General features: G+C 45.3%; 1 protein-coding gene across 1 annotated transcript in view; it reads left to right on the top strand.

Moving 5' to 3' along the window:
- Window positions 1-23,972, top strand: part of TMEM42 (transmembrane protein 42) — an 82,435-nt gene extending 58,463 nt beyond the window's left edge. The window contains exons 2-3 of the mRNA XM_085631545.1: window positions 3,609-3,755; window positions 23,660-23,972. Coding sequence (XP_085487671.1) covers window positions 3,609-3,755; window positions 23,660-23,803 — 291 coding nt within the window. The 3' untranslated portion in view covers window positions 23,804-23,972. The remainder of the gene's footprint in view (window positions 1-3,608; window positions 3,756-23,659) is intronic.
- Window positions 23,973-25,682: the final 1,710 nt, after the last annotated feature.

The raw sequence follows: 25,682 nt of genomic DNA, 5'->3' as shown, positions 1-25,682 counted from the left end.
TCCAAAAACAGGATACGTCATAGATGCAATTTTTGTTGCAAGTGTTTTAAGATATTTGCACCATGGAGCAAATTTATCTCATACCATTTTTGCTGTTTACATACTTATAAAGTAAAATCAATATACCTTCTCCACGTTTGAAATGAAAAACATAGATTTTTGAAGTGAAATACATTTTTATTACATAAAGAGGAAACATAGAGCAAAATAAGTTAGCTTTATATTTAAAGTTATTTTGGGAATAGCTTTTCACTGTTGAAATATTGCTGATTTAAATAATTTACAAGCAAAACGTCTGCGGCATTCGCTTTCACAACCGGTTTTCTACATTTCTTTGTATGTGGCACAGAAGTACAACTCAAGCACAGTGTATGGCTGTGTATTTCTGAACAGCCTTATACAAAGATGTTTTATTCCCAAATCATGTTATAGAACTGCTGGGATGTGCCTACTCTTTCCAAAGAAGCATATTCACAACTATCTTCGCTGGTGTTTTTGGACCAGTCAGTCTTATTCATATTGGTTCGTATGGCCGTCATGTTGGGTGAATAAAGGGTTAAAGTTGTGAGCACTCCAGATAAGACACTGTAGAGCTTCCTCGTAAGGCAAACAGAGGAAACTCTTCTTCTAGATTGGTACCATTAGCCGGTCCGTTGTGGCATAACTTGGCAACTTTCTGGATTTGTCAATTTAGTGAGATATTTTTAATAATGGGCTACTCTGAAATGCAGACAAGCTTATTATACAAAATGGGCACCAGGCTGTGACCCCCTAACTCTGTTTGTGCACTTATATGGGAGAAGATGTGGCGTTAAGGTCAGAGTTTCAGAGTTTGGAATTGGGGAACCAGGTTCGAGTCTTGGCGAATCGCTTAATCTCCCCGTGGCTATAAGGGGAAAAAAATGAGACCTCGTAATATAATACATGCTCATGTAAAGTACTTCATTAGCTTGAGCCGAGTTCGCACCTGCATTAAACTGCAAAAAAAAGATGCGGGGCAGTGATGTGCGGTGGCAGTGATATGCGGTGGTAAGAAGTGACCTATGCAGGGAAAGATGAAAGGCTTGCAGTAAAAGGCTACTTTGTATTCGGCCATCACGGTTCCCTTCACAGCCCCCCTCTAATCTAAACCCACTTTATTATTTCTATTGGTAACAAAGTTCCTCGTGTCATTCTGTAAACACCGAATTTTCCCCATGTTTTCAACTTTTTTGAGCCACAGAGCTACATTTTAGAGCCTTCTGGAGAGATCATTGCACCTTAAACACTGTTTAGAATAAAGCACAAGGTTTTGAAATTGTAAAGTTAAGACCAACAGTATGAAAGGTGCTCGCATGTTAAACATGCAAGAATGCATCAACCGCATGCCTACAGCAGGAAGACAACATTCCTTTGTCTTTTGGGGGAGATGTGGCTACCATGCTGTCAGCCTGGAAATGTGGGCTCTGATCAAGGCTGCGTTACTTTGTGAAACAAGGAGGAGCGGGCGCCATCACAAAGCAGCGTCCCGCGAGTGGTGTGCATCATGAAAATAGAAAGCCGTCTTCACTTTTCAAGCACTCGCACTCGTGGCGGCATCCACTTTGCGGGAGTGAGCAGCGACGCGCTGTTTGTAATTAACGTGCCCGCGCCGCTGCTCGCTCCCCCTAGGTGGATGCCGCCACAAGCGCGAGTGCTTGAAAAGTGAAGACCGATGGCTAAAGGCCCTCCTAGAGCACCACATGCACGCTGCCTAGGCGAGACCTAAAAAGGGCTGCCTGTCTCGGGTGCAGAAAATGGCCACAATATTTGCCAAATATTGTGGAGCGACCTTTACTCAAGGGGCCGCTCCCCGCATCAGTAAAAAAATTCCTGGTGTATAGTGGGTGGATTTCTGCTGTGCAGTCGCTGTCCCACCCACGCTCCCACAGCAGGAATGCACTGCAGAGACACTGGAGATAAGGAACAACTCTTTCCTTTACCCCGGTGCCTCACATCCCTCCCGGGAGGTAAAAATTCACCTATGCACTGCGATTGTGCGTACTCCTAAACCACCGGTTTGAAGTCTCATGATGTTATGGACTTTGTTCGGGATTTATCATACGGTAAGGTATATGATATTCTGATATAAGTCCCTAGTAAAGTGGTACTACATAAGTAAATTAAATATGCCAATTGGTGATGAAGCAATTTTACCATGTTTTAAGGAAGGATCACATGCACTTTCACACTGGTTAGCAGTGGTGATGTGTGCAGAGTCCTACAGCAAAAAACATGATCTGCAAAAATGGAGGAGCAAGGCAAAATGTTTGGGTGAAAACAGTGGCGGCTGACTTGTTAAAATTCCAAAGGGAGAGTGCGAGGGAGAGGCAGAAGGGGCCAGCGGGAAGCACACAGAGGAAATGGGGCCTGCGTGAAGCATGCAGGGGAGTGCGCGGCAGAAGGAGACAGGGTTTGTGAAGAAATCAAACACTTACCTGGTGCTGACGTCAACCGTGCGCTCCTCTGCTGCAGTTCCTCGAGTCCCTATGAAACTATCAGACTCCCATCAAATCCCCGAGCTGCGAGCAGTGTGTGGATTGGCCTGAGGGGGCTGAGAAGACGCTTCGCTCAGGTCAGGGAATCTGTGGGGTTTCTCCAGTCTGGCTGCTCAGTGCAGTCTGGCTGGAGAAACCTAAGTGGGCATGTGTGTTTGGCTGGCCAGAGACGGCCGGCCAAACACACATGCGCACTTAAAAGTCCCCCTCCCTTCCCATGCCCCGGCCCGCCCCTCCGTGCACAAGCTGGGTCAGAGCAGGCAAATGAAAAATAAAATAATACTAAGATATTGTTTTATTTTTCACTTGCTGGCTCTGAGCCAGTGGGGCGATGCTCCTCCGCCATTGCGGGAGAGCCGCTCCTGGGAGAAGACCACCCTGAGGCCGACCGGTCTAACAATACACATCTCCTAACTGATTTTGGTGGATTAACATGGACTCCATTACCTCACGCGTTCCAGTTCCAATTCTTATGTGGCCATGAAAGGGAGTTCCCCGCAGAGTATTCAGAGTACTGCTGTGCGGCAAGAGCTGGTGTCTGCCTGACAGGCAGTTTCCCAGAGGTGAGGGGGATATCACATGCGACTGAGGAACAACCCTGGATCTGGATGGGTAATAGTGGAGGATTTATAGTGTTACCTAAATGCTTATAGCACCTAAACCTATAATGTCTATAATACCTATAATCAGTGTCTCCTATGGCAAGATTCTTCATCTATAAATAATTCAGTTGTTGATCTTTCCGGAAATGATAATCAGAAAAATCTTATGTCATGTAATGCTGAACCCATACACCGTCTTTACTTGGTAGTAACTCACAAACACTTGTAAATGTATTTCCTCCACTTTCATGCATCTATAAATTACAGCTGAATTATCAAGGTGTAGGTTCTGCAGTGACAGTCTTCTAATATACTAGGCTATTCAAGTTAAGGAGAGGGTGACAAAATGGAAGCCGTATAGGGCAAAGTATTTTTTTATCTCAAAAAGTGAAATTCCCTAAATGCATCCTGGAGTATTGATATGTTATATAAATGATTTGAAGAAAGAAACATATTTGATTTTAACAATTTATGTTTTCCTTTTTTCTAGCTCCATAAAGGGCTTCTTCTGGGATGCATTGGCCTCGTGTTTGCCTGTAATGCAGTCATGTGGACTTTCTTCGTAAAAGCTCTTAGGTTTTCTTCCTCTTCAGCAGCAGCAACAGTGACATCAACTGCCTCAAATTTCGTTTTTTCTGTAAGTTGACTCAGTTATTGCAAGCTAGTTACTCATCTAATTCTCTCCTATCATTAGGGCAGAAATGAGAACGATACATCTAATGAAGGAGAATATTTTTGAAATACTGAATGATTTTTCCATTGCCTTAGTCATTCTATTAAATTATTTTTTAATGGGCATCCTGATATGTAATCTTCCAGTGGTACCATAAATCAAGCTATTGGAAGCAACAGATATTTTCTCTTTAAATTGAAAACGAATAGTTTGCTGTATTCATCCTTCCAGCTTTACAGCTTTCATCCAGTTAGGAAGAATGAGTGGGTGTTTTTTAGTTATCACACTATTGTTGAACGCACGTGAGTGAACGAGCCAATAAATCAAGACAGCATGCTGCTATTACGCCCACCTTACACTCCGTGAAAATGATGCCTTCCAACCCAGTATTTTTCTGGACAAAATGTTTTGAAAATATAGCTGGACTATCAGTTACTTCCAAAGTTTGAGACCCTGTTGTGAGATTTGTGTAACCCAGCGCAGACCCATGCAAATTTGGGTAAGTATTGGTTCTTACCATTAACATTAATTGCCACTCGTGCATGATTGCTTACTGGGGGTGACCATTGCGTTCGTATCGGAGAACTGGTTCTGGTCCACCTTTATGCCTGTAAGGAGAGAATTATAAATATTATGGACTGTCTCGAATGATCTGACTAGCCCAGAATGGCTTCAGGAGCAGTGCGTACCCAGAAGCCCAGCTTTCAGGAGCCACCGCCTGTTTGCCACACTCAGTTATGGGTGGTCAAACATGATAAACTATAGAAGGAAATCTTGGTCAAACAAGATAAACTTTAGAAAGAAATCTGAAAAGACAGGGTTAAACTTCAGGCCATGGCCAACACTTTGCGTCTTTCTAACATCTGCCCAGGCATACGCTTTCGTTAATCCAGCTTTCGACTGAAATTAGGTTATAAGTGGCCTGATATTTTAAAGGAAACATATTCATTTGATACAGGTATGTGGAGACGTGCATGGGAATGGATCAACATTTGGGAAAAACATGTGGAAAACTGTTCAGTAATACCTGGTTGCATGGTTAGCCCTCATTCCATATTTTAGAACTCATAATTGCCTAGTAAAGTCATGATTGTGCCTCCTTGCATCAGTAATATTTTGTGTGGTTTTACCATACCCTTGTAACTGTCCAATAAAAATAGGGTGATTTACCAAGTTTGGGACAGAGTTAAGGGAAAGGTGGATAACTGGGCTAATGGAATCAAAAATAATTAGCTAACAATGGCAAAGGTTGCATCACAAACTTTATAATTTAACAAAGCTCCATCAAAAAACAAATTTCAGTACTTCAGTCATTGCATCAATCAAAGTATGGGCTTCCCAAAAAGAATGAACCACAGCAGTATTTTCTCAGAGATTCCTTAGAATCTCCAGTTTCCTCAGATTTGTACTGGAAGTGGCACAGACGATGACAGAGCAGGAATGTTTTTAGCCAGGTTGTCTGGTTTGCTGGTGTGCACGCCTTTTTATATGAAGGATTGAACTTGATTCATGTTGTACGAATAAGCCAGTGTAGCTTTTTATGAGGCACGGTGGCTGGTAATGTAACCATATCTTTCCGGTTGGTTGATATTCGAATGTACCCTGGATAGTGTACTGTTGAATTCTTCTTTCCCTTCTAAACTGTGTGTCTCTACTATCCTGCTGTTTAATTTTAACTCTAGCATCCTGCTAATCTCGCCTGCGTGCAGAGGCCTGGACCTGTTGCTGTGACCTGGAGGGGTGCGCCAAGCATGCCCTCCTTGTCTGACAGAGGACTACTCTCCCTGTCATTGCTTTCGCACATTAAGTGGTGGTGGTAGCATACAGTGTTGTGTGAATTCATAGTTCTGGACAGACCTTTTGGCTTGTCACTCGAGTGAAGGCCTACTGGCCCACTGCTGCAAAGTTTTGCATTTATATCCATACTCAACACCTTGCTCAAATGCGTGTTTGTGTGTAGCCTGCATGGTAGATGCATGGTGTGTGTTAGTGAGTCAGAGTAATGGAGACCTATGGGATCCATTTTTGGTACTTCAGGCCTCGCCTTTACTCATGATGCAAGTGAGGTTGTTTTCCCAGACTTGAAGTGCAAGAATCTAGAGGGAGGAGACCTAGAAACTGAAGTTGAAGTGCAAGAATCTAGAGGGAGGAGACCTAGACACTGAAGTTAGGGGAATGGAGACAGGCTTTCGTTCGAAATTTGATTAGACCTCTTGCCTTGCTAGGAGTTGCTGATATTCCTTTTATTTCTTTTTTTTGAAATTTTTTTTATTGAATTTTCAGGCAATTCAAGTACAAACAATACACAGTCTTGTTCACCACCAACCATTACAATTGAGCTTATACATCTTTGACATCAGCATTTACTGTGTTGGTGTGACAGTATAAAAATAGAAATAAACACAATTTTGGGGGAAAGGGAGTAGGGACCAAATTCAGAAAAGGGGGAAACCACTCATCGAAAGGATATACATTTGTGACACTACAGCTGATCTACCAGTCACACACTCAGATGTCTACTGGCAACTCAACACTCCACCATCAAGCAAGCCATGCATAATCCTACGGTAAGTCAACGGGAGGGTCAGACGGGCCTGCCTCATTAAGGGACTCTGAAGTTTCTTCTGTATCCACCTAGGTGCCAAAATATAACTCTAGCATAGTCCATATATCCTTGGAGCGGAATTTCGTCAGCATCAGCTCCCAATAAGCAGTCAAGTGTTCCTGACAATAATCTCCATCCCTGAGCCATTTGGCACCTTGCAACATTGGATGTTTACCCCAATGAATTGCCACATTGTGCTTAGCCAGAAGGAGAATAGCTATTAAATTACGCACATCAGACAGGACATCTTTCACATACCCTAGTAGGGCCACACGCGGCGAGCACTCCAGAGGGGGTGGTCTCCAGGTCATCATCCCATGCCAGCCGACCTCCAGGAACTCACACCAGCGCAATTTCCGTCATACGTGTGTAAATCCTCATTGTCAACCTGCATGAGGAGTGACGTGTGAGAATCTCCTCCAGCATCTGGAACTTAGGTGGTGCCTCCAGGAAGGAGTCATGAATCCTCCGACCTGTAGCTCAGAGTTGGTAATATGTAAACTTGTCAAGAACAGTCACTGTAGGGCCTTTGCAGGCCCTGTTGCTGTTCAATGAAAGTACCATCTGGATACAAAGCACACATGGAAGTCAGCCGCAGGTGGTGCTGCCTACTGCGGGTACCGGCATCGCTGGTGATCAGAAGAGAATGGTGCCCAGTGCTTAGCATCGAAGGAGCAAATAGGCGATCCAATCAGGCTCACCGATGTAGCTCATTCCATGCCCATACTGCGCACAGGATTGTGTTCATCTGGGCCCACGGACGTCTAGGGGCCAGGTACATCTGCAAGGGGCCAGGCACCATGTGGTCGTGTTCTGGGGCGGTGTGTGCCATGAACTACGTTGGGTACAGCCAATAGTGTACAAACTGTGCCTGGGCTCTAGAGTAATACAGATCCATGTCTGAAGCCCTGATTCCCCCTCACTGTTCGAACTGGAGTGTCATCACCTCCCAGGCAATACAGGGTTACTCATTTGCCCATGCAAGGGAGATCAGCCGTGAGCGAAGATGACATCGGAAGTGCACAGTGAGGTGGAGAGGCAGGTCTACAAACAAATCGAGAATCTTAGGGAAAATCACCATCTTAGTGATTGCCTTCCTTTCAGTCAAGGATAGTGGGAGTTTCCGACAACTCTCCATCGGCTCATCCAGCCAATTCATTAAGAGTCCATTATTGGCTTTCCATAACTCATTCAGGGCCCTGCTTAGCCAAACCCCAAAGTATCTTACAGGCTCTCTAGCCCACGTCTTTGGGCACTCTGATGTGAACTCCGCAGCAGCTTCCGTCAGAGGGAGCAAGGCTGATTTGGCCCAGTTGATTATGCTCCCAGGGAGACCTCAAAACCTGGTAAACTCTCGGATCAGGGGGTCCAGATTGAGATACGGTTCTCTCAAAAACATGGTGACATCTTATGTGTGCGTCGAGACTATAAGTCTACGGGGCATAAACACCAGAACTCGATGCGCATGATGTTGCCACACCCGAGCTGCCAGCGCCTCCATGACTATGACGAAAAGAATAGGAGACAGGAGGCATCCCTGTTTACACTAGGAATGGGGATGCCACTGTCCCATTGACTCAACAGCAGGCTACAAGCTGGGCGTACAGGAGACCAATTAATCTAAAAAACTTGGAACTCATTACAATGTGTGACAGAATGGCAAAGATATAGGGCCATTTCAGTTAATCAAATGCCTTTGTGGCGTCTAAGAACACAGTTGCAGCACTGAGGCTGTGGTCAATGGTGTGTATTATGGCGAAAAAAGTTGTGCAGGTTGTGGGTAGTGGACCTACTAGGAACAAATCCCGACTGGTCTGAGCGCACAATGGACGGCGGGAGTGGGAGGAGTTGGAGGCAATTAATTTGGCAAGGCTTTTATTGTCAATTTTAAGCATTGATAAGGGTCGGTACAACTCACACCGCTTATCACGATTAAAGCTTCCCGTAGGGTGGGGGAAGAACGTCCACAGTAAGAGACTCCTCGTACATGGCAAATAAGTGTGGAGATAGGATATGAGCATATTCTTTATAGAAAATAGCCGTGAGTCTGTCCAGGCCAGGTGCCTTGTCTCCAGGTAATGGAGAGATGGGTTGGATCACCACCTGCACTGAAAAAAGTTCAACCTAGAAGCACCTATTTTTTCTTCTCAAGCCACAGCAGCTGCAGGGAGTCAAAGTTATAGTCAAGATCTGGAGGTGGTGCTGATTGTCTGATCACATACAGGAACGAGAAGGTGGTCATTTATCTCTGTTTGGCCTCGGGACCCACATTTTAGTTAGATTGCTTGTACCTTAATGTGACGGTGTAATCACTCACCCATGGTTTGAGTAACATATTGGCCAGCGTTTTGCCTACTCTGTCCCCCTCGCCATACCGCCTAGCTCTGGTCTCTCTCCCTAGATAGTGTGTCTCCCTTTGTGCCGCTTCCTCCGATTCCCCGAGTTTGCTTTAGATAAACACCAGTGTGGATGTACTACAGGTTTCAAAATACTCGTATCTCCCTCTTTAATCGCTCCAGCTTACCGTGCAACGCACAGAGCATCCACGCCTGGTTTGCTATACATATTACTCATATCACAGCCATAAAGGTGTCCCATAGGGATGATTGTGAAGGCACTGAGCTCTCATAAATTTCAAAGTATTGCAGAATGGCTGCTCTAATCTCCTCCCTGAACACCTGATTGTGTAGTGCCCCAACTAGCAGCTGTCAGGTAAATGCACGCATACCACCACCAGGAAGGAGTATCTCCAGTAGTACAGGAGCATGGTCTGATAGCGTCCTCGGCAGATGTGTAACGTTTGTGGTCCATACATCAATATCCTGTGTGGCCAACCAAAAATCAATGCTCGACCATGTGACGTGTAGCTGCTATGCATGTGCCCTCAGTAGTGTGCGTATGTCAAATGCTCCAGAGATCAATGAGAGCATTGTCCTAGATTAACAGGTGTAACTGCACCGCCGCACTTGGTGCGGCCATCTAGTATTGGTTGGATCTATCCGACACTGGGTCTAGCACCACAATGAAGTCCCCTCCCCATAAGAGTGCCTCAGCGTGCATGTCAACCGCTATACCTCAGAGAAGAAGTTGAGTTCATCCACATTGGGGCCATATACAGAAAGAATTTTGACCGGGTGATCTGGAGTATGGCGGAGATCAGGACATACCGACCCAGCGGATCAGATAGTACTCTGCGTGTGTGCCACGGTGGACCTTTGTAGATCAATATAGCAACCCCTCACACTTAATTAAAATATTATACAGCGTGTCTTTCACCCAGCCAACCCGCTTTTAGCTGCGCCTTCGTGTCCTCAGTGAGATGTAGGTCTTGCAGCATACAAATATCTTATCTTATGTCTCTGTAAGTATGCAAGTACATGTTGCGCCTAGCATTAAGACCTCATACACTCCAGGTAATAGATATGATGAACTACATTTATGTCAGCTCGAAGGTGTAAGGATCTCTATCCAGTGGTGGCTGGAATGGCTCGCGGGTGGCTGGGCGGGCGCGGAGTGTGTTGCGGGAGGGGGGTGGCGGGAGGGGTCGCACGGGGGGAGTGAATAAAAAAAAAACTTACCTTGAGGCCGGGTCCTGCGTCTGTGCTCTCCTGCCTCTGACTCCAGGAACAGGAAGCAGGCAGCCAGGCTACCTCCCCTAACATGGCGCTCAGCCAGGGGCAGGAGGGGTGGCATGTTCTCCATGCAGACTGTAATGCGGCCTGCATGGAGAACGGGGAAAGTGCTCATGACTGGTTTGGGTGGCCCGAGAGGACCAACCAAACAGTCATTGTACACTTAGGAGTGCGCAAACCACTCCCCCCCTGCTCCGAGAGCAGAGCATCCCCGCCCACCTGTAAAGCAGCAGGACAAGAAGCATAAAATGATAACTCTAAGTTATTATCATTTTATGTTTCTACTTGGCACTGCTTAAAAGCAGTGGGGAGACACTCCTCTGCAATAACGGAGGAGCCGCCACTGTCTCTATCGTGCCACTGTAGTTGCCAAGCATGAGAACTCACAGCAACACTCTGAGTGGCAATCAAGGGGGGAAACATAAAAACATTTGGCAGCTAGAAGGGCATCATCAACAACATCCTTATAACATTCCACCCACTTGACTACCCAATCAGGCCAAATATCACCAACCCCCCATCATATACCCCAAACCAAACCATCAATAAAGGCATTATTAGACTCATCCCGAGTACGGCGACCTAGGAACTTGGAACTCTGCGCATCCAATGCTTAGCTGGGTACCCCGGGGGTTATAGGGTTCAGGAAATCAGAGCATGCCCAGGAGGGCCAACGGTGGCAGTTACTGAAACATCACGGTCTCCAGACCCATAAGATATAGTCAGACCCCGCAGGGGCCCAAGCGGCTCGTTTTCACTCAATCTTCCCGACCCAGCATCTTGTGCAGTCAACGACGATCTCTCCTTGAGTGCAGGGATGTTCTTTACAAACTTGGTGGCTGCCTTCGGGTTTGTGAAATAGTGGATCTTACCAGAGTGTTGTATTTGAAGCTTGGCTGGGTAGAGTAATGAATATTTAGCCTCCATGCATTGGAGCAAGCAGGTAGAAAGTCCCTCCTAGCGACCTGCACTGCGATGGTAAAATCAGGGAAAATAGAGATTTTGTTTCCTTGGTATTGAAGTAGCCACCTCTCTCTCGCCAGACACAAAGCAGTGTCCCTGTGTCAATAGTTTAACAGCCTATAATGCGGTGGGCCTGTAGCCCGAAGGAGGCCTCTGTCCTAGCGACCCATGCTCAAGAGTATGTCGCCAAACAGTTCACGTAGCATCGCTTCTATGTAGTCCTCCATGCGACCCATTGCCGTCAATTCCGGTACCCCTAAAATATGGAGGTTGTTCCTTCTCGATTGGGCTTCCAGATCTTATTTTTTGTTCCTGAACACTTCCAGTACTTTTTCCATCTGGAGTAATTTCTCGCCTGCTGCAAAGTGGTTTTCCTCCACGTCTGATGTGCCACATCTGACATGCAACATTCGAGTTGGGTTAAGCGTTCGTCATGTTTATCCACTTTATCTTCGACGCGGTCAAACCTGTCAATCAGGACAACTATTTTTGGTATCGATAGCAGTCAGACTCTGCTTGAGGTCTAGGAACATGGTACGGATGTCTTCTGCCGGAGTCGTACCCTCTCCATCTCCAGCTCCCTGACTCTGGTGGTTGTCAGGAGAAGCATCCATCGTGTGTCTATCTGTGGTTTTTAAAGATGAGTTTAGACTAACTCACATCTGTTTTCCCTCTCATTTACCAGGCGCCTCACGGGAATCAGGTGGTAGGAAGCAGGAAGTCTCGGCAGACCGGTGCGGCCACTCCCCCAGTGAAGCGCTGTGGGTGGGCACGAGCAGACCCACTCCTCCATCATCAGGAGCCTGGAGTACTTTGCCCTCAATGTCAACAGCAGCCCCAGCAGGCGATATCTGCGTAGGCAGTCACTGTTCAGATGCTGGAGTCCTCGCTACATGCCCCACAGGCCATGCCACTCCCCTGTGCTCCAATCTCAGGGGACACAAGCAGGCCAGGGTCTCCCCGTCATCAGCTGCACTGCCACAAAGGAAATGGTGCGATGTAAATCAAGGGCCCATGCTGCTCGGCCCAAGACAGAGTCTCAATGTCTTGTAACGTAGACAGGTGGGGCTGCCCCACAGCAAGCGATCCCCAGCTGGGCAGGGATGAAATTCCGACACAAACAACACCTCAAGGTTAAAACGAGGCCATTTCCAGCACCCGGGTATTGGCTACCAGTGCCCTTACTGGGCAGATCATCGATGCCGACTGCCTATTACACACAAGTCCCACTGGACCATCCCTCCAGCACCGGCTCTGCTGCTGGGCCACGACGTAATCGATACTCTGTCCCCACTGCTCCAATTGCCTCTCAATTATTTGTTTTCCCCTTGGCCCAACTATGTCAGGCACCATTGCCTTGGATCCTCTACAACTGTGCCCACAGTTCAGTCCTCCTGTATGGTGTTCCAGTGTGTGTGCTGCACCGTGCGCAGGCTGTCGGGGCCCAGCCAGACAGGTGGATAGCAGCAGGAACCGCAGCAACCACGCCAGCCGTGCCAGCCACAGACGAACCTGGATGATATCTGCCCAAGGGCACTCCCCACCAGGGTTCCATCCAGACCCTCACTCTTGCAGTGGCGCCGAACTCCCGGCTCAGCGGCAAGCCACTGTGCCCTCCGCTGTCCTCAATACTGCCTTGTCCACAGAGAAGGCCTCGCCATGGAGCACAGGCCTGATCTAGGACACAGTCAGCATGCTGCGCATTTCGTCCCTCCAATGTCCCCCGGTGGCATATTTTGTTCATTCCCGGTGCAGGCAGCAGGATGCATCCACTCAAGCCCCCCACCCCCCAGACAGCCTCCAATGCCTCGAAAAACATAGGATAAATTCCAGATAGTCAGCTCCGGCTGGCAGAGCCTCACAGAGTGCTGGGCAGCTTGCGGCCGGGCCCTCTTCTGCCCCCATGTGCTGATAATCCTGTAATCCAGCGCCTTGAGACCCTACGGGTATGTAGCGCGCTCTACAAGTGTCATTGATTGATTGATTGATTATGAATACTGCCATTTGGTAGATGGTAGGAGACTGTGGTGGGTCGGTAGCCTCAGTTGTGCAAAGTGAAAGCAACCATTGGGTGAGGCCTGGCATTTTGTCTTTCCCTGATTTAACTTTCTTATGGCTGCTGACAGACAGGTGCTGAAAATCAAATAAGCTCAAATAAAGTAATAATACAAAGATGTAAGTTACTACTTTAAAGACAAACTCAAAAATCTTAACAGGAGTCTTTGTTTTTAGTCATGAACAAACCATTAGTATTAGAGGCAGGAGGGCGCTCACTTGGTGTACGTTGGCAAGTCCCACATCATCACCAACCTGCAAAGGGTGCGGAGTTGTGTTGCTACTTGATTAACAGTTCAGAAGTCCAAATACGAGCACCAACAGGAAGCATGCAGGGTCCATTCAGAAACCACTTACTGAAAACAGCCAGTATATTGAGTGCTGGGTTTTGGATGTCATTCCCATTTGTTGAGCTATCCATCAAATGGGTACTGTGCAGTGCCCGAAGGGATTTGTGCAGTGTTAATTGCGGGATACCTAGTTTCAGTCAAACGGATTCTCAAACTGTTATTGTGTGGCATGTGCAGAAGGGCATCAGAGTTTGAAATTGATCAACTGATGACTGCATATAGAGCCGACCCACCAGTGACTTTGACTGCACCCAAGAACGTGTCGGCTCAATCAGTGGCCAAAGGCAGACCCGCTCTACAAGCATACAAGCTAAAAGGCTGGGAGGCTCTGATGATGCACCCACCGTGATGCATGCTTTCCACTGATAGAGTTTTAATGGGATCTTTTACCGATTTATATACATTTCATCATTTTTGGTTTCAAGCAGCTCATAATAATATGTCTCTTTAATAAAAATTCATGGATTGAAATGCTTTCAGGCAGTATGAGCTTAATATTAACTTTAACAATGTGGGTGTCCAGAAATTCCCACAGTTCCTTCCACTACATCACCCTAGCCCTAGTATTTTTGATACATCCTTCTCATAACCGGAAGGTAGGTTAACAGTCTTTTCTAATTTAATCTCACACAGGAGACCTATAGCTGATTTAACTGATTTTGGTTTGTGGGAGCCAAACTTAAATAATCTCTTGACCCCCCCGACGATAGTGTATAAACCCCAAATTTGACCTTCGGCAGTTCAGCTCCATGAATCTTCTTATTGATCTAGCAGTTAGTCTATCCTCCCCATCAATAGCACACACTTAGCGGAGTAAACTATAATTACAGTTTGTGGTTACTCAAGAACTGAGTTCTAGATCAAAATTAAGTTTAAAATATTTAACAAAATCATTAATAAAACATTACAGAGGAAAATTCATATTTTCCCATGATAGCTCAGATATAAAATACAGAATCATAATGGGGAAGAGGTGTGGCGCTGCGGCCAGGGCGACTGACTCGGGAATCTGAGGATCACGGTTCGATCCCCGGTGTTGGCGGCAGATTAGCCCAGCACCATGTGACTCTGGGCAATAGCTTGCTTAATCTTCCCAATGGCCCCCAGCGCCTAGAGACCCTTATTGGTGATTGTTCGCGCTTTACAAATGTGGATTTATTATTATTATACATCAAATCGAATCATAACTATAGCTAGTTAGGCAATATAAATCTCTCTAAATTTTTAAGTTTCAAACTCATAAAAAGTACTGACAGCATATTAAGTGAGAAAAGGGAATCTCAAAATAGTTGGACAGAGTATAGAGAAAAAAATGGAAAGCCACCTTGATCCTTCAATGCCAGGGTTTTTTGTACACATTTTATGCATATTATTTACTGAAACTGAAATTTCAGCATGGTGTAATCATGGTTAGGTTGCATTGGCAAATCTAAAATATTTCGTAATTCTAAAAAATTCTTAGCTGAACTCATTTCCTAAGGTAAGAGTAATCTTCCCCTTGCTTCCTTGGCAACGGCACTCCGTAGATACACAACATAATATGAAATATTTCTTAACAGTAGCTATTAGAAGTATGTTCGTCCGCACACCTGCATCTGAACTTCCAGCGGAAATCCTTCAAAATGATACATCAGGTACACGATGGAAAGTTTAATTCAGAATTCATGCTTTCTAATACAACGGTCTATTTGCATCATAGTGAAAATGGTGTCTCACACTAAAACGTGGCTTGTCTATACTCCATTATTTACCACCCTTCTAAATGGCTTTGTTGTAAGTGCAAAATCATTATTTCATTGGTTATGGTTATATGCATCATTAAAAGTAATACTTCATTCAAATAATTTGTCACCCAAAATACTCCATCAGAAAAAACTTTGACAACCATATTGAACACTGTGCCAATTAGAGTTCAATTACTTGAATAAAAATACACTTACAAAAGTGAATTGCCTCTTTTTCGAGGCAAATTTACATAGTGTCCAGCCACGTAAGCATATTTAGAGATCAGACTGCAGCACCTAAAAATGAAATAATTAACTTGGCATGATAGGGCCAAATTTTGAAGGAACCCATAACTTATTTGTATTGTGGCTTTTTTGCAAGCTTGTCAATTATGAGGCCAAAATAGTTGTATTCTTGACCTATCTCTAACTGAGAACCTTTAAAAATACCAATGGGCATTGTGATTGCATCTTCTAAGCTCCATAATCTTCCTCTTAGTTCTAATTGATTATGCAGTTGTTGCTGTCCTGCTTAGTATCAGCATGGCCATATAGTAAAGTGCCGGAAGATACACATTACCAATTTTAAGCACAACAACTTTCGCTGCAAAATTGACCCAAGATTAATTTGGTACAAAAGGATTGATTGCGAGGACCAACAAATAACACTGGTTCACCGCCTTGAAAGTGAGAATTGTTCCTGTTTGTTCCTCACTAAATAGCAAAGATGTGTCATCCGGGTGAAATGGGCCCTATAGAACAAAGCAGGTCCTATAAAGTTGGGCACTATTTTCCCAATTAGTAGAGCAAGCAAGTTGGTCATAATGCCTTAAGGCTTGCGTAAACCGGTTTGAATTGTGGGCTCAACACGGTTTTCCAGTACCCAGTTTGAAGTGCAGTTAAACTCTCACAAATACTTTGCTAGATATTATGTAGCTCAAAGGTAATAGTTATGTGATGTCTCCGTTGCCCTTTTTGTAGACTGGTACCATAATCATCCCATTCAACTCGGAATTCTTTCCTGGAGCCAGATAGCATTGTATACTTTCAATAACAAATATGCCTGCCACTCAGCAAAACAGTGAGCAGCAGTCCCTGCCTAGCCTTCAGGAAAGGAAGCTTTAGCGAGCTTGCTGAACTTATTTGGCTCTACCAAATTTCCAAAGGAAAATTTTGTATGGCGAGAAAAACTAGTATTTGCAGGAGGGAGGAGAATATATTCTCCTTATATAACTTGCTTACCTTTCTTTTCTAAGTGGTCTTCTGTATCAGCCTTTCTACACCTTTAAGAGCTTTGGAGAGAGAGCCCTTCTTTAATATCCGCTGAATGGTTACTATGCTGTATCACTAATAACGTCGTTTTTTTAACAGTTTTGTTTTAACTTTAATCCGGTCTTTTTCAAATTTTAGCTTTGGCCTCAAATATCAGAGGGTATCCTTTTTTTTAGGTCTCTCCTACGCAGCGCACATGCGCTGAAGCGGAGACTTTTAGTCGTCGTTCAGCTCTTTTTCGAAGCACATACTCGTGCTTGTGGTGGCATACACCTTGCTGGAGCACGTAGCGGCGCGCCACAAGCACAAGTATGTGCTTCGAAAAAGAGCAGACTGTTCTCCCAGCTCGAGATCCTTGCATTTTCACTTTCGTTCGCGGTAGGCACGCACCACTCGCGGGCTCACCTCCCTCTCTCTCCTCGCCCACACGTTCCTCTCTCTCCTCGCCCACACGTCCCTCTCTCTCCTCACCCACTCACTCCGCCCTTGCCGGCTCCTTTTTGAAGACCGCTTGTCTTTCATTTTCTCATTTTTTCATAGTCTCTCTCGGGCAGCATGTGTTTATGTTCGATCAGACTACCAGCAGCATGTTGTGTACGGAAATTACGTACGCTTTCGCTAGCAGCACGTGCACAGCAGTGAGGGTGTATGTTTCTTCTGGCAGCACGAGGAGTGCATCAGCTGTGATGTATTCTCTGACAGCATAGCGGCGCGCGCTTCTGATATATAATATTGTTGACTGTTTGCGCTGACGTGTATCTTGCACATACATTGTGATTGTTGGCTCCGAATACTGACCTGCGTTTTGTGTCTGTGTTGTTTTTGTAGCCTTCTGATGTGTGCACATTTTCTGACAGTGACTGCAAGGGGCTGCATGTTCTTTCTAGTAGCCTGGGTTGTTTGTGCATCAGTAATGTTTGTCCTTTATGGCTCCTCGCTGTGCGCGTCAGTGCTGCACATTATGTGGGACGTCGTGAGCTCTGCATTGTCCATGCGTGTCCCGCCTGCCTGCATTGCTGTGCCTTGGAGATGTGCATTTTCCTCAGCCACCTGAGGGTGGGTAGTATAGAAATGTGTATTTCTGGCAGCATGACCTTTGACGTGTGCGATCATTGGACGCTGGTTACATCGCAGACAGTGTATCGGAGACCTATGATCTCCGGCAGCGCGGACTTGCACCGGAGATGGGTGCGCTGCGGTGTAACAACAGATGGTGTGCAGTGTTTTATTTGTATTCTCTCTAGCATGTCATGTGCACAGATGACGCTTGTGCTCTTTACCAGCATCATGCATGTTTTCTTCTTCTGCCAAAGCGGCCGTGTAGTGAATTCTCTGCCCATAGGGTCTCCACTCCTTGTGAGATCTGGGTGGTGGTCGGAAGATGACGTCACTCTTGACTAGAGCACCGCCAGAATATTGTTGTGTACTTCAAGCAGTGGCACATCGATTCTTTTTGACCATGCCGTCCCTGGTGCAGATTGCAGCTCTGTGGGAGTGGACGCCTTTGTCTTGCTGTGCTAGGGACCAGGAGCAAGGTTAACAGTTCCCTGACACCGCGCCGGATGCGTCCGTGTCTTACTGTGTGACCATGATGCATCACCCCACATCAATCCCAGAGCCAAAATTGGGGGTAGGAAGCTGTTTCGGCTGGTGTTGCACAAAGCTCTTGAAAATGAGGTGTGTGTGTAAGGGTGCGCAGCTCAGATATGAGAGGAGATGCAGTGTGGTAGTAGTGTGCATTTTTTGTGCATCATATGGCTTAAATCCCATTTGGCAGCGCACTGTATGCACACGCATTCTTTGTAACTAGACCTGCCTTCACTGCTTCCTGCAAAGGTGTGTCTGTCCACATGTAGCTAATTTGTTTTTCTGAATACTTGATGGCTTTGGCACAGAACACTTTTACCTCTCTCTACCTCTACCTCTCTACATCTCTCTCTACCTCTCTATGTCTTCCTCTCTACCTCTCGCTCTCTCTCTCTACCTCTCTCCCTACCTCTCTACCTCTCTCCCTATACCTCTCTCCCTCTCTCTCTACCTCTCCCTCTCTACCTCCCTCGCTACCTCTCTCTACCTCTCCCTCTACCTCTCTCTACCTCTCTCTCTCTACCTCTCAACCTACCTCTCAACCTCTCCACCTCTCCACCACCTCTCTACCTCTCTCTACTTCTCTCTCTACCCTTCTCTAGCTACCTCTCTCTACCTCTCTACACCTCTCTACCTCTCTCTCTCTACCTCTCTCTACCTCTCTCTACCTCTCTCTACCTCTCTCTACCTCTCTCTACCTCTCTCTACCTCTCTACACCTCTCTACACCTCTCTACACCTCTCTACACCTCTCTACCTCTCTACCTCTTAACCAGTTGAATTCCGGGAAGCCCAAACCATCAGTATTTCAAATCTGCACATGAAACATGGGTAGGATGAGCCGTGCAGCTCAGAAAGGGATGTTCTTTTTACATAATTTGTATTTAATAGAATTGGGAAGCAGGTGCACAGTCTCACAATTGAGATAGGGATTCACATACACTGGCAACTGCTTTTGAATTTGCTTTAAAACCATTCAAAGATGGCTGCAGCATCTACGTGGGATGCAGTGGACTAAGTGGCAGCCGGAGCCTGATAGCACTGCTTGTCCTTTTAAAAAAAACAAGCATTGGCATAGCCAATAGGTCTCCCCTTTGGGACCTTATAAGTGTTTAGTTATCCAGTACAATATCCTTGGTGCAACAACATCAAGTGTTGCATGGCTAAACACTTATAAGGTCCCAAAGGCAAGACCTATTGGCTATGCCAATGCTTGTTATATTGAGCAATCCTACAAAACTCTGCTAATTATGTATAATTGATGTAGAAAAGTGAGTCTTCCATTCAGGAAATCTTATTCAGTCCATTCTGGACAAAGCTTTAATTCCCGGTATCGGCCCCCTCCTCTTTGTGGATGTTGAAAAAATGGACCACTGCCTGGTCTTAATAACTGAAAATTGGACTTTTCATGTTTTTTTTTTTTTTGTTTTTTTTAATTTTTTTTTTTAAATGCATCCTGTTTTCCTGTAAGGAAACTATGTTGTTTTTAAAGAAAATTTTTTTTTGGCAGCACGCTTTATTTAAAAGCAATCACAGACATGGTGGTCTTCTTGCAGGCCACCATCGGTGTAATGGCTGTGATTCCTAGTAGGTCACAATTTGCGACCTACCTTATTAATATTCATAAAGTAGGTTGAATTGTGACCTGCTGTGAATCGTTAATTTGCAACACAAAATATTAGTACATAGGCCACTTTGCAAATTACCACACTGGTCCCAAAAATACTGGTTGCAAATTGTGAACTGTATTTTGTGACCAGTTGTACATACATCGGGCCCTTATTATTGCGTAAATACGTTTATATGACTAAGCAAGGTTGATTTCACCAATTTTGTTAAAAACCTCTTTCAGAAAACAGCAATTAATGCATTTGAGGATAGTAACTTGAGGTTGATGTTTCTGTGCTAATTTGTAGTTGTATAAAGGGTACAAGGGGGTATTTTTGCATGAATGAATGAATAATCAAGGCTAGTAGAACCTCAATTTGATGTCCTGGTGGGTGTGCCAGGGACACCCCCAGCAGTTGAGCCGTTCACCACCTTATTCTTTTGAAGCAGTCAGATTAGTAACAGTATACATCAAGCGTTCTGCGATTGTTTTTTGAAATTTCACATAAGGAATAGACCAGAATTGATTCAGTGACAGAATCTGATTATCACATTCTGGAGTTGCCATCAAACTAACACTGATGTCCTCACTACAACACTACTGGATTATTACTGTCTTGTTCAATTTTAGAAAATTTTCTCTCCTGCTTTGCAGTAACAGCCTTACCTATTGCCATTTTTTTCTCATTTTTGATTCTTATCTTTTGGGATGTAAGATGTCGCTGTCATTTTTTAGGCACTCTGTTAAACGTTCTTCAGCATGTAAAACATCAGGTTTGTATGGGAGAATCTCTGAACTGGACAAGAGGCATCGAGCCATTTGAGAGGAGTACTCCTTTTCGATGCATAGGGAATCATTAAGAATATTACATGTAGAATAGCTAAATTATGAGATTCGAAGCACGTTTACATTGGTAATGCTAACTTGAAGGGAACACATGAATTTGTAGCTTTATTTTTTTGTATTTTGAGTGGCCCATAGACATTTGAGCCACTGATAATTCCGGAGGAAATTTATTAAAACTGATGTGATCACTGCATCCTGCACTCACTGATGAGTGAGATCAAGACAAAATCCACAGATTCTACTGAAGAGGGGAGGATATAGGCTAGCAGTGCATTCGGTGACACCAGCTATTTTGGGTGTAAGGAATTCAGTAGAAAAACTTGCCCATGCTCTTTCACATCTTCCCATTCTCAGCCTCTGCCAAAGAGTAAAGAAACTCCTTCAGTTAAGCATTTTTGGATGAAAACGTTTAATCATCGGCTTCCAAATCCTTAGTAGGAGTGATGGTAACTCTTGTGAGTGGTCCTCAATAATTGGTGAGTGAAATTAAGGATGAGCAGCGTCTGTGAAGTCAGTTGTTCCTGCAGCAAAGACAGGATTAAATGACATAGGCTGAATGACAGAGAAAGAAAAGACCAATCAGGTAAAAAAAATCTGATTTGTATTTCCTTTCTCTGTCATTGTATGTCATATTCCTTTTAGCATGCACATTATAAAGCATTGAGAGTCAACATATAGACAAAGTTGAGGGTGCTTGGAGTGAGCTGTGAATTAAGGCCTGGTAGAAAGTGTCTCAGATGAAGCACTTGAGGAAAGGAAAAGGTTGGCCACACACATTTGCTTCTTCAGTTTAACTGTTGGTAGATGTAAAGAGACATAAACTTAATGGTTAGCCATCTGCAGTGTTCTGTATGGTCTGCAGTTTGCAGAGTAGAGACTTGTTGATTCCGGCGTAGAGGGTTTTTCCGTAGTCTAGTCTGCTGGTTATGAGTGCGTGGGTGATGGTTTTTCTTGATTCGGGGGGGATCAATTTGAAGGTCTTGCGAAGGATGCGGAGGGTGTTGAAGCAGGTGGAGGCGATGGCGTTGACCTCTCGGGTCATGAAAAGGGAGGAGTCAAGTACGATGCCAAGGTTCCGGGCATGGTGTGTGGAGTGAGGGGCTGCCAAGGGTGGTGAGCCACCAGGTGCTGTCCCAGGCAGTGGGGGAGGGTCCGAGGACGAGGACCTCTGTCTTCTCCGAGTTGAGTTTCAGGCAGCTGCTGCACATCCAGGATGTGACGTCCTTCATACCTTCCTGAAAGCTGAGTCTGGTGGTGACGGGATCTTTGGTGAGGGAGAGGATGAGCTGGGTGTCGTCGACATAGGAGACTATGTTGAGTTTGTGCTGTCTGATGATGGCGGCGAGGGGGGCCATGTAGATGTTGAAGAGCGTTGGGCTGAGTGATGATCCTTGGGGCACTCTGCAGTTGATCTCTGTGGGTTCTGAGAGGAAGGGTGGCAGCCTGATTCTTTGGGTCCTGCCAGTGAGGAAGGAGCGGAGCCCTTCGAGGGCGGTTCCTCATATGGCAGCATTGTGGAGTCTGGCGGCGAGTGTGCGGTGGGAGACGGTGTTGAAGGCTGCGGAGAGGTCAAGTATGATCAGGGCCGCGTTGTGGCCCTGGTCGAGGCGGGTGCGGATGTCATCTGTGGCGGCGAGGAGGGCGGTCTCGGTGCTATGGTTGCTGCGGAATCTGGATTGGGAGGGGTCGAGGATGGAGTTCTCCTCAATGAATTTCGTAAGTTGGGCGTTAACGGTCTTCTCAGTGACTTTGGCCGCGAAGGGAAGGAGGGAGATGGGTCGGTAGTTTTTGAGGTCCGTAGGGTCTGCCGAGGGCTTTTTGAGCAGAGCTTAACTTGTGAGTGTTTCCATTCGGTGGGGAAAATGCCAGTTTCGAAGGTGGTGTTGATGGTGCATCGTAGTTCTGGTGCCATGGTGGCAGCGGCTCTGTGGAAGATGTGCGGAGAATAGGGGTCTGTGGGTGCTCCTGAGTGGATGCCTTTTATGGTTGATTCTGTGTCTTTGGTGGTGGTTTGGGTCCAGGCGAAGATGGTGGGTTGGTTGGCGTTGTTTTGGGGGGCGGGGGGTTGATTTTGGAGTCCGGGGTTCGTTAATTGAAATTGTCGTAGAGGGACTTGATTTTCAGATGGAAGTAGGAGCTGAGCTTGTTGCAGAGGTCCTGGAAAGGGGTGATGTCCGGGGCCCCGCTAAGGGGTTTGGTGAATTCTTGGATGATGCTGAAGAGTTATTTCGAGTTGCCGACGTTAGCGGAGATCTTGTTCTGGATGAATGTTTGTCTAGTTGATCTGATGAGATGCTGGTATTCTGTCATGGCGTTCTTGTATGTGGTGCGGTCTTCGGCGTTTTGCTGTTTAGCTAAATCTTCTCTAGATGTCTGCAGGTGTACCTGGATTCCTGGAGATTGGCGGTGAACCAGGTGGCCTTCCTGGGGCATAGACTGTTGGGGTTGCCTGCTGAGGGGGGCGAGTTCATCTGTGCAGTTGGAGATCCATCTGTGTAGTTCTTTGGCAGAGAGGTTGGCGTCAGTCGTAGTAAGGGGGCATCGTGGGTGAGGGTTGCTCCAGTTCCTTCCCTGTGGGTGGGGGCAAGTTTGGGGGCATTGGGTTTGTTGGCATGGAAGTGTATGCAGTGGTGGTATGTCCAGAGGGGTTGCGTGATGTGGCTGAAGTGGATGTTGTTACTTCTATGCTTTACTTTTTAGACATGAACTTGCAGGTGGCAGAAGTAGCCCTCAAATTTTTTTTCCCCAGTAATTGATGCATTTCTCAATGGCGCTTCACCAGAGTTGTTACTCGTTGTTTGTTACTGTGTTAAAATGTTTTGAATTTGAGAAGGTCCCCATGTTGTAGTAAACAAAATGTTGACCTGTCCGTAGCAGTTATTTCTAAAATGGCTTCCTTTCTTAGATTTATAACGGGCCCATATTTCGTGTGCATCACTTTTTTCAAATGGGTTTTGGTACATTGAAAATTTACCATAAAACAAAGGCCCAAGCAAAATGTTTAAATTGAAGGTTTGAATCTTTCCAAACTTCTAGCAGTAGCAGGTATTTTGAGGTTATAAATCTGACACAGATTCTAAAGTGCTGAACTATATCTTGAGGTAATAAGCGGTTTCTCTTCATGCTTTACTACTATTGCTAGGTACTTTCAACAGTTTGGCATGTTTTTTCTTGCTTCATGTTTGAATAGGATAGTCATGATACATTTTTTTTTTTTTATCCACAGGCTTTACTTGGCAAGATCCTCCTGGGAGAAGTGTGTAATCTGCTGTGGTGGGTAGGAATTTCAGTCACCCTTTTGGGGTTGCTGTTGCTGCACACCGGGCCACCTCAAACCAATCTAATGGATTCTGAGAAAAAAGAAAAATAGCCCTGATGATTTAGGCATGAAATTGGAGCTTTGTTCATAAGTACATTCTGAAATAAGAAATTTCAATGTGTTGGATTTAAGATACTTTTTTATTAAGCAAAGTAAACAAATTTGTTCTGAAGTTACATACAATATAATGTATATTTATTAAAGTGGGCTCAGAATAATTTGTTAGCTTACTGTCAATATATTTTCAAGCTGTAAATTGATGACCAGAGATGACAATCAAGATTTCAACAGGAAGGACTGTAGGAAGTTGTAAAAATCCTAAATGAAAACATAGGCATATAATACAAGAGGGTGACATTGAAACAAATGATAGCACTTCTAGAACACTATTGGAATTTTCATTCAGATTTACGTTTTGCTTAGTCTCTGGCAGCATAAAGCCTAGTGACCTCTCCCGTGCAGTGAGGCAGTGTTGCAGGGATTCTGCACATACACAGAACTATGCACAGGAATATGGGATCTTGTGTATAGGGACTAAGCCTTCCCACCACCTTAGTGCCCACGAGCCCAGGACTGACTACCTATAGTGTCTCACACGCTCTCCTACACACTCCCAAAGAAGCAAATGATTTGACACCCCAGACTACAGCACTCCCGGATCTCTCAGGAATCGCGGTAACAAGACACACCCTTTCGATCGTACCTGTCCATAATAAGAACTGGCTGAAAGATGAATATAGTTTAAAATGTTTAATTTAACTATCGCGCTCTAAAATGCTGTATACGAGCCACAACCAGCAGAAAAAGGCATAAAACGAATACAGTTAGCATTGCAGCTACGCCATATATCATAAAAGGAGATGTCATTATATAAAGACAGTGGAAAAAGGACTATAAAGCCTAACCACCCTCCCCTTGGTAAGAAGAAGTATTATTATATAATAAAAGATCTCTGGGCTTTGTCTGCAGACTCCATACCTTAGTGCCTAGATGGTATATCTACATCATAGGAACCGCATTGCTCTTCTCCCTGGAAAGTTCCCTCTCCAAGTGTGTGTTACCTAAACATGTATCCCCATAATATCAAAGTAGGAGTTTCCAGCAGCAGTTGCATTAGCATGTTTTGTCTAGGTGCTAGGGACTGACCAGAACAGAATAAAAAGTGACATTGTTTATCCACCTTGCTCGCAGTGTTCAGAATAAACTCTAGGAACAGGCAGAGAACAAATAAAGCAGACGGTTCTCATGTGAAAGGCATAAACTGAATCTTGCAAAAATAAACCCATGTAGTAACGTACTTAAAAGCTGCATCATGGTTGCCGGGCTCATGCTAACTTAGCGATGTCGACAATGACCTATCAGCCACGTGACAGCATCAAAATTAGTTTATGTTCAGGATTGTTGCCGAACTACGGCAAACTTAATACACAAAATATTCATGGTTTTGCCCCACTGTTTGTGTCATACAAATGACTATTGTGGAGGGAAATGACTGTTCGTAGACACTGCTTCAGAATGCTGTGCTTGGTGCTGCGTCGTGCATTGAAGACGGGCATGAGTTGGATGCTGAAGCAGTCCCAGATGATAGTATCATACATGTGGTGCATTTAAATGTGTTGTTGACCCCTTTCATGCTGCGGACGGACCCCGGCTGTCCAACGTCACGGTGGGCGTGTGCGGAGAACGGCCGGGGGGCGTCCGAATCCCGCCCACTTATTAATTCGCCCACACAGCAGGGGAATTAGCGCAGCACGCAAGGGGTTAAATTAAAGTAGGTAAATAATAACTCAGCAGTGCTTATGGACAAATAATCCTGGAGTAGAATATGGTGATTATGCAGGGGAACTAGGTGGCGTGAAGAGAACACATACAATATGTTAAGACGGTACCCAATGATCCGAGGAACACAGGATTGAGGTTAGGTACTTCT

This window comes from Triturus cristatus, chromosome 10 (assembly GCF_964204655.1).
Source record: "Triturus cristatus chromosome 10, aTriCri1.1, whole genome shotgun sequence".
NCBI lineage: Eukaryota > Metazoa > Chordata > Amphibia > Caudata > Salamandridae > Triturus > Triturus cristatus.
Note: the sequence above shows the minus strand (reverse complement) of the source record. Positions and strands in the feature narration are given on the sequence as shown.